We start from the raw sequence: 13680 nt of genomic DNA, 5'->3' as shown, positions 1-13680 counted from the left end.
GTGCTTGACCTCTTTGGGGCAATACAGAAGACCATGGACAGGCATGTCAGTGTGGGAATGGGCAGTGGAATTGAAGTGGGTAGTTACCAGCAGATCTTGGATGTTGTAGCAAATAGACCGAAGATGCTCAATGAAGCCATCCTGTAATCCTCGTGAGAATGAAGTGGATGAAGCCGCACTGGATACAATAAATGACTCTGACAGAATATCACAAATTTCTTTCCAACCAGTGAACAGTAGATGGAACAGAAAAGGTGAAAAACAATTTGCACATAGCAATAGCCCAAAAATGAGACAATGATGAAATTATATGCATTGTTGACACAAATACAAGGACAAACATTGGCTAGGACAGTGATAGGAATTCTGTGTAATGTAGCAGCATGATAACTTCAGTTCTGTGGTGGCAGATGTGGCCTCAGTTTAATATCCTGCTCAAAAGTTATTGAAGTGGTGGTACAGTGTACTTGGTGACAGTCCAGACTATATGTTCAATGCTCTGTAGCTGAACTTAAACTCAGAACTGAAAGTGCTAGTGCCTTGGCTCTGGAGGAGATATGGTATGTTTGTAAATACTTTAAAATTTCAGTCATGCTGTTGAGCCATTGAAATAGAAAACCCATCAGATCACTTCTCCAATTCATCAGGCTGACACAAGTGCCATATCTCAACAGTATTCTCCAACCCTTAAACCCAAATCCCAGCAATCTGTGAGCTATTCAAGTAGACAACTCCCAGAGTATTAATTACCTGCTAGAGACATCAGCAGTTCCCCTAGACAAACGAATATTTGCATCTTTTGAAGCAATTATCTCAGCACAGAGTATAAACTTTAATGTGACACAAATAAAAGTCACTAAGCTAAACTCACCACTGTAATTTATGAAGAAATATTTATAAGAGATATTTATATGATTGTATCATATAAATATTGGAACTTATGAATAATATATTGTTTTCAATTTATATCTACATCCACTGCAATTATAAAATTTACAAGATATTATTTTTTCCAGTTATTGGCAATGAGTCCAATTTTCCATGTGAATAGCTCAAGTGGATGAAGTTTAATTTTCGAGTTATAAGACTGTACATTCTTCGTTTGGAATGTATTCTGCTATTGAGGATACACTTCAAAGAGATGAGAAACAATAATGCCAGTTACACCACATCATTTTTCCAGCAAAATTTTCTATGTGGAAGGCCATAAAGGAAAACAGTTGATTGATTACAACTTATAGAGAAACTGGAAATGTGCATTTACTACTAAATTACCATCAACCGATTTCTCCCAAATACAGTGCCTATAAAATGTATTCAGCCCCCCTCACCCCGCCGGAAGGTTACAAGTTTTATTGTTTAACATTCAACCACTATGGATTTAATTTGGCTTTTTTGACACTGATCAACAGAAAAGCCCTGTGTCAAAGTGAAAACACATTTCTAAAAATTGGTCTAAATTTGTTACAATTATCAATCACAAAATAATTGATTGCATAAGTATTCACCCCTTCAAGTCAGTACTTAGTAGAAGCACCTTTGGCAGAAATTACAGCGTTGAGTCTGTGTGGATAGGTCTCTATCAGCATTACACATCTGGACACTGCAATCTTTCCCACTCTTCTTTACAAAACTGCTCAAACTCTGTCAGATTGCATGGGGATCATGAGTGAACAGCCATTTTCAAGTCCAGCTACAAATTCTCCATTGGATTGAGATCTGGACTCTGGCTTGGCCACATCAGGACATTAACTTTGTTGTTATTTAAGCCATTCCTGTGTAGCTTCAGCTTTATGGTCATAAGTTATTGTCTTGCCGGAAAACAAATCTTTTTCCAAGTTGCAGATCTCCTGCAGACTGCATTAGATTCTCTTCCAGGATTTCCCTGTATTTTGCTGTATTCATTTTACCCTCTACCTTCACAAGCCTTCCAGGGCCTGCTGCAGTGAAGCATCCCCACAGCATGATGTAGCAACCTCCATGTTTCACGGTGGGATGGTGTGATTTTGATGATGTGCAGTGTTTGGTTTATGCCAAACATAACATTTAGTCTGATGGCCAAAAAGCTCAATTTTGGTTTTATCAGACCATAGAACTTTCTTCCAGCTGACTTCAGAGTCTCCCATGTGCCTTCTGGCAAACTCTAGACGAGATTTCATGGGAGTTTTTTTATTCAACAGTTACTTTCCCTTTGCCAATCTCCCATAAATCTGCAACTGGTGGAGCACCTGGGCAACAGTTGTTGTATGTGCAGTCTCTCCCATCTCAGCCACTGAAGCTTGTAACTCCTCCAGAGTTGTTATAGGTTTCTTGGTGGCCTCCCTCACCAGTCTACTTCTTGCATGATCACTCAGTTTTTGAAGATGGCCAGATTTACAACTGTGCCATATTCTTTCTGTTTCTTGATGATTGACTTAACTGTACAACAATGGATATTCAGTGACTTGGAAATGTTCTTATATCTATCTCCTGACTTGTGTTTTTCAATAACTTTTTCGTGGATTTCCCTGTAGTGTTCTTTTGTCTTCATGGTGTAGTTTTTGCCAAAATACTGACTCACCAGCAGTTGGATTTCCAGATAGAGGTGTATTTTTACTACAATCAATTGAAATATCTTGACTTCACACAGGTGATCTCCATTTAACTAATTATATGACTTCTAAAACCAAATGGTTGCACCAATGATGATTTGGAATGTCATATAAAAGGGGGCGAATACTTAGGCAACAATTATTCTGCAGTTATATTTGTAATTAATTTAGATCTCTTTGTAGAGATCTATTTTCACTTTAACATGAGTCTTTTTATGTTGATCAGTGTCAAAAAAATCCACATTAAAACCACTGTGATGCAATGTTATAAAACAATAAAACATGAAAACTTCCAAGGAGTGTGAATACTTTTTAATAGGCACTGTGTATGGTTAAATAGTCAATCTTTCCTCAGAAGCCAAGAAATAGGGAAAGTATTCTTGCTACTTTCATCATGAACATGTTTAATCGGTTAGGTGCAAATTTTACTGTTTTTTAAGAGTATTAACCATTATTTTTTAATTGAGTGGCATCATTGTTAACAGACAGCAAAGAAAATTATTGCAAGGATTAATAAGATTATTCCATCAACAATTGAGGAACTACAGAGTTTAAGAGACTGAATCTGTATCACAATTATATTTAAGAATTCAAACCCAGGACCACCAGACTCAAAACCAGTTACTTTCCCCGAGCAGCAAGGCTCATCAACACCTCCACTCACTAACCAACCCCATCACCACTACTTTATGATTTCCTGGCAGTCACCTTACGTACAGACACTCCTGTTCCTAGTGTCACTTTATGGGGATACAATCAATCTCTGCATGTAAGCTATTGTATGTATTTGTATTTATTGTGTTTTTTATTATTGTGTTCTTTATCTTACTGCGATTTTGTACTGCAATGGACCTGGTGTAACAATTGTTTCATTCTCCTTTCCACACGTGCACTGGAAATGGCATTAGACACTTCCTGAATCCTGAACGACAGGCTACTGCAGACTTTGAATAGTAAGTCGCCAATAATAGGTTCCGTTTATCACAGCTCCCTAGACTGCACCTGTCGTGACCACTTGAAGATCTGTGAAGCTGGCTACTTTTCATATTGTTTCCCTGATTAATTAAATCAGCACAGATTATAGGAGAAAAGCCAGCAGTTACTTGTACATGTTTGTATTGTTACTTGTAATTCCACAACAGAGACAAGGGTTCAGGAAGATAGTGGTGACCACATACACCAAGAATATTCTGCTCTAAATTATGTAGCATGTAAAAACTTTGTTTCTGCTGTGAGAATCTTGAAATAAATAATAATAACAAATTCCCCCTTAACCTGCTGATACTAAACTACTTACCACTGTATACGAATGTTTAGGCCAATCAGCTTCCCCAACCAAATCTGGCATTCAATTAGAATACTGGTGAGATTAATTGGTCATTGTAAATTGTCCTGTGACTAGACTGGGGTTAAATGAGTGGATTACTTGGTGGTGTGGCTCATTGGGTTGGAAAGGTCCGTTCCACACTGTATTTATAAATAAATAAATACTGCAGATAATTTGCAATGCACATCAACAATCAACTCAGTTCTCATAAAGGGATCATCAGTGGAGAGAGTGAGCAATTTCAGGTTTGGGGTGTCAAGATCTCTGAGGAACTAACCTGGTCCCAACATACTGATGCAGGTACAAAAAAGGCAAAACAGTGGCTATATTTCATTAGGAGTTTGAAGTAATTTGGTTTGTCAGCTGAAACACTTGAAAACTTCTATAAGATGTGCTGTGGAGAGCATTCTGACAGGCTGCATCATGGTCTGGTATGGGGGGGGGGGGAGTGGCTACTGCACAGGACCAAAAGAAGTTACAGAAAGGCATAAAATTAGTCAGCTCCATCTTGGGTTCTAGCCTCTGTCGTGCCCAAGATATCTTCAAGGAGCGGTGGCTCAGAAAGGCAGCGTCCATCATTAAGGACCACCACTCCCCCACCCCCACAACCCAGGACGTGCCCTCTTCTCATTGGACCGTCAGGAAGGGGTACAGAAGTCTGAAGGCACCCACTCAGCAATTCTGGAACAGCTTCTTCCCCTCCGCCCTCTGATTCCTAAATGGACATCGAACCCATGAGCACTACATCACTTTTATTTATATATGTATTTTTTGTTTTGCACTATTTTAATCTAACTATTCAATACACATTGATATACTTACTATAATTGATTTACTTACTTTTTTCTTTCTATATTATCATATATTGCATTGTACTGCTGCTGCTAAGTTAACAAATTTCACGACACATGCCTTGGGAACCTGATTCTGATTCCCAAGATTGTAACTTCCAAGCCACCCATAAGCAGAGTGTGCAATTTGGCTGCAACAGGTGCTGGCAGAGATGGAAAAGGTGAGTTTGATCTGGGAAATAACAAACAAGTAGAGTGGAAACCAGCTCCACTTCCTCCAGATCCTGAACAGGAGGCCTTACTGATGGTGCTGAAAAGTAGGTGACTGCCAGGAAAGCTTCCTCACACACAGACACACAGAACTCAGCAAACCAAAACGGTGGCTGAGCATTTTAGAGATTTTAAGGTACCCAGAAAGGAGTTTAAGATGGAACTTAGGAAAGCTAGAATAGGATATGAATAGGCTTTAGTGAATAGGATTAAGGAAAACTCCAAGATATTCTACACATACATGGAGAACAGGCTAAAGTGAGGGTACGGCCACTCAGGGATAAAGAGGGAAACATACGCCTGGTTGTGGAGGAAGAATAAATAAATATTTAATAAATGGTCTTTAATAAATACTTTTCTTCAGTGTTCACCATGAAGAGAGTCTCTGATGTATAGGAGAACAGGCTAATATACAGACTACATCAAGGTTAAAAAGAAAGAGGCAGTGCTGGAGCTCCCGAAAAACGTTAGTACAAGCCAGTCCCTGACCCAAGTGACACATTCCCCACATTACTATGGGAAGTGAGTTAGAAGTTGCTGGAATATTCACAATGATCCCCGTGTCCTCCCTGAGTACAGGAGCGGTAACAGAGGACAGGATAATTGTAAATGTTGTTCCTTTGCTCAGTAGCATGCGGTAAGCTCGACACCATTCCAGCTCAGGTTGTTTGGAGTAGGGAGTTCAATTCTGTAGGGAGTTTGCACATGTCCTCTGGGTACCCCACTTTCCTCCCAAGTCCGAAGGTACACTGGTTAGTAGGTTAGTTGGTCATTGTCCATTGCCCTGTGATTAGACTGCTGTTAAGTAGGCGGATTGCTAGACAGTGCAGCTCACTGGACTGTTAAGGGCCTGCTCTGTGCTGAATCGCTACAATAGGTAAGTAAGTAAATAAGGGGATAGGGTTATTCATGGGAATTACAGACCAGTGAGTCTTATGTTAGTGGTAGGAAAACAGTTGGAAAGGATTTTTAGGGACAGAATTTACGAGCATTTGGAGAAAGATAATCTTATTAGGTATCATCAGTCGACATTTCAGGCCGAGAGCCTTCAGCAGGACTGGAGAAAACAAGATGCGGAGTAGAGTTAAAAGGTGGGGGGAGGGGAGGGAGAAACACAAGGTGAAAGGTGAAACCGGGAGGGGAAGGGGTGAGGTAAAGAGCTGGGAAGTTGATTGGTGAAAGAGATACTGTACAGGGCAGGAGAAGGGGGAATCTAATAGGAGAGGACAGAAGACCACGGAAGAAAGGAAATGAGGGGAGCACAAGAGGGCGGCGGCCATCCCCCCTTCCTGCTTACACTACATTGACGACTGCATTGACCCATGCGGAACTCATCAACTTCATCCGCTTTGCCTTCAACTTCCACCTTGTCGTAAAATTTACCTGGACCATTCCCGACACCTCCCTCCCCTTTCTCGATCTCTATTTCTATAGACAGCTTATCTACTGATGTCTATTATAAACCCACAGACTCTCACAGCTACCTGGACTATACCTCTTCCCATCCTGTTACTTGTAAAAATGCCATCCCGTTCTCTCAATTCCTCCATCTCCGCTGCATCTGCTCTCAGGATGAGGCTTTTCAATTCTAGATCAAAGGAGATGTCCTCCTTTAAAGAAAGGGGCTTTCCTTCCTCCACCATCAATGCAGCCCTCAAGTGCATCTCTTCCACTTCAAGTAGGTGTGCTCTCATCCCAACCCTACCAGGCATAGAGTTCCTCGTCTTCACTTACCACCTCACCAGCCTACATGTCCAGCACATAATTGTCAACAACTTCCGCCATCTCCCACGGGATCCCACCATCAAGCACATCTCCCCCCCCCCACCTTCTGCTTTCCACAGGGATCACTCCCTACGTGACTCCTTTGTCCATTCGTCTCTCCCCACTGATCTCCCTCCTGGCACTTATCCTTGCAAGAGGAACAAGTGCTACACCTGCCCATACACCTCCTCCCTCACTACAATTCAGGGACCCAAACAGTCCTTCCAGGTGAGGTGACAATTCACCTATGAGTCTGTTGGGGTCACATACTGTGTCTGGTGATCCTGGTGTGGTCTCCTGTATATCAATGAGACCCGACATAGATTGGGAGACCGCTTCGCTAAGCACCTACACTCCATCTGCCAGAGAAAAGGGATCTCCCAGTAGCCAACCATTTTAATTCCACTTCCCATTCCTATTCCGATATGTCTGTCCATGGCCTCCTCTACTGTCGCTATGAGGCCACACTCAGGCTGAAGGAACAACACCTTATATTCCATCTGGATAGCCTCCAACCTAATGGCATGAACACTGATTTCTCAAATTTCTGGTAATGCCCCACCTTCACCATTTCCCATCTCCTTTTCCCTCTCTCACCACATCTCCTTGCCCACCTATCACTTCCTTCTGGTGCTCCTCCCTCCTTTTCTTTCTTTCATGGCCTTCTGTTCTCTCCTATTAGATTCCACCTTCTCCAGCTCTGTATCTCTTTCACCAATCAACTTCCCAGCTCCTTCCCCTCCCCCTCCCAGTTTCACCAATCATCTCATTTTTCTCCCTCCTCTCCCCCTACCTCTTAACTCCACCCTTCAGCTTTTACTCTCCAGTCCTGCTGAAGGGTCTTGGCCCAAAACGTGGGCTGTACTCCTTTCGATAGGTGCTGCCTGGCCTGTTGGGGTGAGTACACCAATTGATGAAGGTCGAGTGATGGATATGGTGTATGTGGATTTTAGTAAGGCATTTAACAAGATTCCTCATGATAGACTCATCCAGAAAGTCATACGGCTTGGGATCCATGGAAACTTGACAGAGCGGATTCGGAATTCTCTTGCCCACAGAAGGCAGAGGGTGGTAGTAGACGGGAATGTATTCTGCCTGGAAGTCAGTAACCAGTGGTGTTCAGCAGGGATCTGTTCTGGGACCCCTGCTCTTTGTGATTTTTATAAATGACTTGGATGATACGGTAGAAGAGTAGGTTAGCAAATTTGCAGATGAAATAAAATGAAATGAAAATGAAATGAAATATCTTTATTGTCATTGAATAGTACAATTGTCATGCACCAATACAGCGAAAGTGAGTTTGCAACTCTCGTACTCAAAGCTATAAAACAACAAGTAAAATAAATAAATAAATAAAATCAAGTAACCAGCCAGTACAAGCAATGTCCAGCAGTACAAAAGCACAACTCAGATGCACGACAACCATAAAACCAATATTAAAAGTAGCAATATAACAAATTTATGGATGATGCTTGATCGATTGGTTCAGAGCAACTATAGCTCTGGGGAAAAAGCTATTTTTCAGTCTGGAAGATGACACCGAAGTTGGTGATGCGGATCGTGTTGTAAGTTATTATGAGATATAGAAAGTATGCAGAGCTGGGTGGAGAATTGCCAAATAGAGTTCAGTCAGAAAAATTTGAAGTGATGCACTTCAGAAGATTAAACTTGAAGGCAAAATACAAGGTGAATGGTAGGATTCTTAGCAGTGTGGAGGAACAGAGATCTTGGGGTCCCTTAAAGCTGCCACGCAAGTTGATAGGGTGGTTAGGATAGCAAATGGTGTGCTGGCCTTCATTAGCCATTGGAATGAGTTCAAAAGCTCTTACATAATATTGCAGATCTAGAAGACAGGTTAGACCTCGCTGAGCGAAATGTGTTCAGCTCTGCTCACCTTCGTATAGGAAGTATGTGGAAGCTTTAGTGAGTTTGGAAAGGAGATTTGCCAGGATGCTACCTGGATTAGAGGAAAAACCTTATGATGCAAGGTTCAGTGAGTCGGGACTTTTGCCTTTGGAGCGAGGAAGGATGAAGAGCGACTTGACAGAGGTGAATAAGATTCTGAGAAGCATAGACTGGACGATCAACACCTTTTGCCAAGGGCAGCAAAAGTCAGTACCAAAAGATGTCTGTTTGAGGTGAGAGGAGAAAAGTTTAGGGGAGCTATCAGAGGTAAGAGGGCAACACACACAAAATGCTGGAGGAACACAGCAGGCCAGGCAGCATTTATGGAAGCAAAGTACAGTTGACATTTCAAGCTGAAACCCTTCAGCAGGACTGGAGAGAAAAAGCCTGTACTGTGCTTTATTGTTGCATGTTCTACAAACATTACCCTACTCCAAGGTGACATTGTGGACATAACAGCAAGTTTTCTGCTGTTGAACAGGAAACAACTCGTACTTTGTTCCTCAGGGAAGTGAATTGCAGATGTCCTCTTCACCTGTGTGATCTCTGCTTATTTAAAGACAGTGATGTACCACAAGGGGAATACCTAATAACATCATCATTTCTAGGAACTACTAATGGACAGAAGGTATCAAGTCAGCAACTGACACGCCAGTCCCTTCAGTCATATAACTTGAAAGAGTTCTGAATATCAAAAATGACTGCAAGAGATGTTAGAAATCAGGGGAACTAATCTGTAGTTGACTAACAATCCCTTTAAATTATACTGAAAGTCAGCTCTTCCTGCCACTGAGCTAATATGTCTAGGCAGTTTAGAGTGAAAATGCATGTTGATGGATGCCCTGCCCACCACATTTACTTGCAGCCATTGCCAACTCTGTACAAACTGAACATTTTCACCAACTTAATTTGCAAAAGTGCACCCACAGAACATCAAAGAAAAACAAATCAATACAGCAAGCGAACAGAGTCTTTGGTCCACTATATCAGCATTGATATAACTATTCCCATCTGCCTGCACGTGATTGATATCCCTCATTCCCTGCCTGTTTACGCATCAGAATCAGGTTTATTATCACTGGCATGTGTCATGAAATTTGTTAACTTAGCAGCAGCAGTTCAGTGCAATCCATAATATAGAGGAAGAAGAAAATAATAAAATAATAATAATAAGTAAATAAATTACAGTATACGTATATTGAATATATTAAAAATTGTGCACAAAACAGAAATAATATATTTAAAAAGTGAGGTAGTGTTCAAGAGTTCAATGACCATTTAGGAATCGGATGGCAGAGGGGAAGAAGCTGTTCCTGAATCACTGAGTGTGTGCCTTCAGGCTTCTGTCTCTCCTACCTGATGGTGACAGTGAGAAAAGGGCATGCCCTGGATGCTGGAGGTCCTTAATAATGGACACGGCCTTTCTGAGACACCGCTTCTTGAAGATGTCCTGGGTACTTTGTAGGCTAGTACCCAAGATGGAGCCATCTAAATTTACAACCATCTGTAGTTTCTTTAGATCCTGTGCAGTAGCCCCCACCCTCACCCCCACCCCCATACCAGACAATGATATAGCCTGTCAGAATGCTCTCCTCGGTACATCTATAGAAGTTTTTGAGTGTATTTGTTGACATACCAAATCTTTCCAAACTCCTAATGAAGTATAATTGCTGTCTTGCCTTCCTTATAACTGCATTGATATGTTGGGACCAGGTAAGGTCCTCAGAGATCTTGACACCCAGGAACTTGAAACTGCTCACTCTCTCCACTTCTGATCCCTCTATGAGGATTGGTATGTGTTCCTTCGTCTTACCCTTCCTGAAGTCTACAATCAGCATCCAGTGCATATCAGCAAACAACACCTTAACAATGGATACCACAGAATCTTTCTTTATTTTTGGAGTTTTTAAACACTACATACTAACTATTTATACAGCTCAGAAAATGACATATTTCTCATTTTCTTCAGCAGGTTCTATAACTTCAGTTATTTATCAATGAAATAACTGTGTGAGTTATTTTTAGATCAACTTCCTCCAGGACAGGATGAAAAAGGGGATAATAGAGACAGGAGTGGGACAAAAAGTGGAAATAGGCAAAGAGTGGGAATAAAAGGGGCCTTTTCTGATTGGCTGCCAGAGACTAGTGGTGTTCCACAGGGGTCTGTGTTCTGACCAATTCTTTTATATGTCAATGATTTGATGATGGAATTGGTAGGTTTGTTGAAAAGTATTTAAATGATATGAAGATAGATGGAGAGGCACAAAGTTTTGAGGAAGTAGAGAAGCCACAGAAGGACCTAGACAGATTAGGAGAATAGGCAGAGAAGTGGCAGATGATATACAGTTGTCCAAACTGTATGGTCATGTTCTTAGGTAGAAGAAATGAAAGGGTTGACTATTTTCTGAAATAGAGAGAAAATACAAAAAATTGAGGTGCGAAAGGACTTGGGAGTCCTTGTGCAGGATTTCCTAAAGGTTAATTTGCAGATTGAGTCTGTGGTGAGGAAGGCAAATGCAATGTTGCATTGATTCCAAGAGGACTAGAATATAAAAGCAAGAATGAAATGTTGAAACTTTATAAAGCACTGGTGAGGCAGCACTTGGAGTACTGTGAGCAGGTTTGGGCCCCTTATCTTAGAAAGGATGTGCTGCAACTGGACAGGGTTCAAAGAAGGTTCACTAAAATGATTCCAGGATTGAATGGCTTGTCATATGAAGAACATTGGATGACTCTGGGCCTGTATTCACTGGAATTCAGAAGAATGAGGGGTGACCTCATTGAAACCTAGCAAATGGTGAAAGGCCTCGATAGCGTGGATGTGGAGAGGATGTTTCCTATGGTGGGAGAGTCTAAGACCAGAGAACACAGCCTCAGAACTGAGGGATGTCCTTTTAGAACGGAGATGAGGAGGAATTTCTTTAGTCAGAGAGTGGTGAATTTGCAGAATTCTTTGACACAGGCAGCTGTGGAGGCCAAGTCTTTATGTACATTTATGGCAGAGGTTGATAGATTCTTGATTGGTTAGAGCATGAAAGGATTTGGGGAGAAGGCAGGATACTGGGGTTGACAGGGAAAATGCATCAGCTGTGATGAAATGACGGAGCAGATTCAATGGGCCAAATGGTCTAATTCTGCTCCTATATCTTATGGTCTTATGGTCTAAAGAACTGCTGTACTTCTGATTGAAACTTTCAACTTCATTTGAAATATGCAGATATTAAAGAAAACAAAATTAAAGCTTTTAATCTGAAGAATTGTTGACACAGCAAAATTAATACTGAGGCACTGAACGCTCTCTTCATTCCGTCTCAAGCCATTTTTAAAGCATGCACAGGTATGAAGTGTTTGACACACTAGTTTCTTCTTTTTCACTTTTGCAATTTTTAATTTTGGTTCTCAGCAGGACATTTACAATCTCTCTGAAGCAATTTCACATTTTGTTCACCTTTTTCCATCTTCTTGGAATCCGTTGAAGGAGATTCATTAGCGTAAAATAACTCGGAAGTTCAATTTTGAAGTTGACAGATCATTGTGATTAAAATACACAAGCACCAGGCAAAGATCAAGCGTCTGAGAGGCCAAAACAAACATGGAGAATGTCTCAGTTTTAATGCAAAAAATTTTCAAGGCATGTATTAGAACAGTTATCACTAAAGTACATTTAAATTTAAATTGTGCACACTTAGGGTCAATTAATCCTATTTGAATGTTTACTTGGGCAATTTAAATGGATTCCTTTCTTATAGCACAGGTGCCCATTCATATGAGCAAAGATCTGGAGAAATAATTTTGAGACCCAAGTCCTGATTAAAATCCGCTTGTAAACTGTGGACTTCAAGGTAAAGCTCAACAGCCCTGTAAATTTGGCTCCTTTTTTAAGCCTACTGCCAGCCAATAATTGCATATCTCTTAATTCAGAGGCTGAGTACCACGTCAGCTTTCACTCATTCATTGAAGCATGAAGCCCGACATGCACCCCACATTTAGCATCAACAACACAAGATCAATCCCCCACCAGTCTGCCCTGCTGTGCAACATCACCATTAAACAGTTTTCATGATAAGACCCTGGAAAACATGAACTAGGATCCGATATCTCAGGAACCATGTTTCAATAAATGACGACATCAGTGATGAAGTTTGCTATCAGCTTTGGTGTACCAGCATAGCCTTCTGCAGCTGAAGAAAAGGGCAGCTAACGATCAAGCACAAAAATCCAGCATGTAGTTTGTATTCCACCAGGAAGCAATGATCCCAACCCTCCTATATGCTTCTAAGATAGGAATAACCTGCATCAGGCATGTCAAGCATTAGAGAGACACAAGACTGTGACTTAAAACAAAACTATTCTTTTGTGCATATCCATGAATCCTCCAAATCCGTGGAGGGATAAGCAAACCAGTGTCAATGTTCTCTCTGACCAGTGTTTCCACATTGAGACTGTAATTGCAATCAATAGGCAAGATAATTCATACACACCTAATACCAGATCCCAAATCAGACATGCCGTGTGCTGGGCTCTGGTACAGCAAGAGATTACAGCTGCACAGAGGAAAAGATTCAACACTATTATCAAGACCTTAAAAAGTGAACATCCCCATTAATTCAAGGGAATCCCTGGTCCTTGGCTGCTCAAAGTAGAAAATTAGCATTCTGAATGGCATTGAAGACTTCAAGAACACATATCAGGAGAACATGAAGGTCCAGCCTAAAATGCAGAAGGATCACGCCACCTGCCCACCCCATCCAGCATCGTTTGACACTCTGGTGGCAGAATCCATGAGTCCCAAATCGCCATATCAGTCAGTTCAGAACCACAGAACACAAGTATAAGTATGTTGTCCACAATCCCAACAAAATACAGCAGAAACAGAAGAAAACATCTCACTGCTTGTGTTAATTTAATTTCTATGTGGAGCCTTCTGTTTGACTGGACTGCATAGGATAGAGAATGGGTGAGACTAGATTATGAGAACACTCTGTCCTCGATTATTGTCATTTAGAAATGCATGTATGCATTAAGAAATGAT

General features: G+C 41.1%; 1 protein-coding gene across 5 annotated transcripts in view; it reads right to left on the bottom strand.

The window, feature by feature from the left end:
* Window positions 1-13680, bottom strand: part of prdm5 (PR domain containing 5) — a 331962-nt gene that overhangs the window by 137143 nt on the left and 181139 nt on the right. The window contains exon 14 of one of the 5 annotated variants that reach the window (XM_063042231.1): window positions 11805-12221. The exons of the other annotated variants lie outside the window; for them this stretch is intronic. Coding sequence (XP_062898301.1) covers window positions 12135-12221 — 87 coding nt within the window. The 3' untranslated portion in view covers window positions 11805-12134. Of the gene's footprint in view, window positions 1-11804; window positions 12222-13680 lie in introns of those variants that run through there. 5 annotated transcript variants of the gene reach the window in all.

Source organism: Mobula hypostoma, chromosome 3 (genome assembly GCF_963921235.1).
Source record: "Mobula hypostoma chromosome 3, sMobHyp1.1, whole genome shotgun sequence".
Lineage (NCBI taxonomy): Eukaryota > Metazoa > Chordata > Chondrichthyes > Myliobatiformes > Myliobatidae > Mobula > Mobula hypostoma.
Note: the sequence above shows the minus strand (reverse complement) of the source record. Positions and strands in the feature narration are given on the sequence as shown.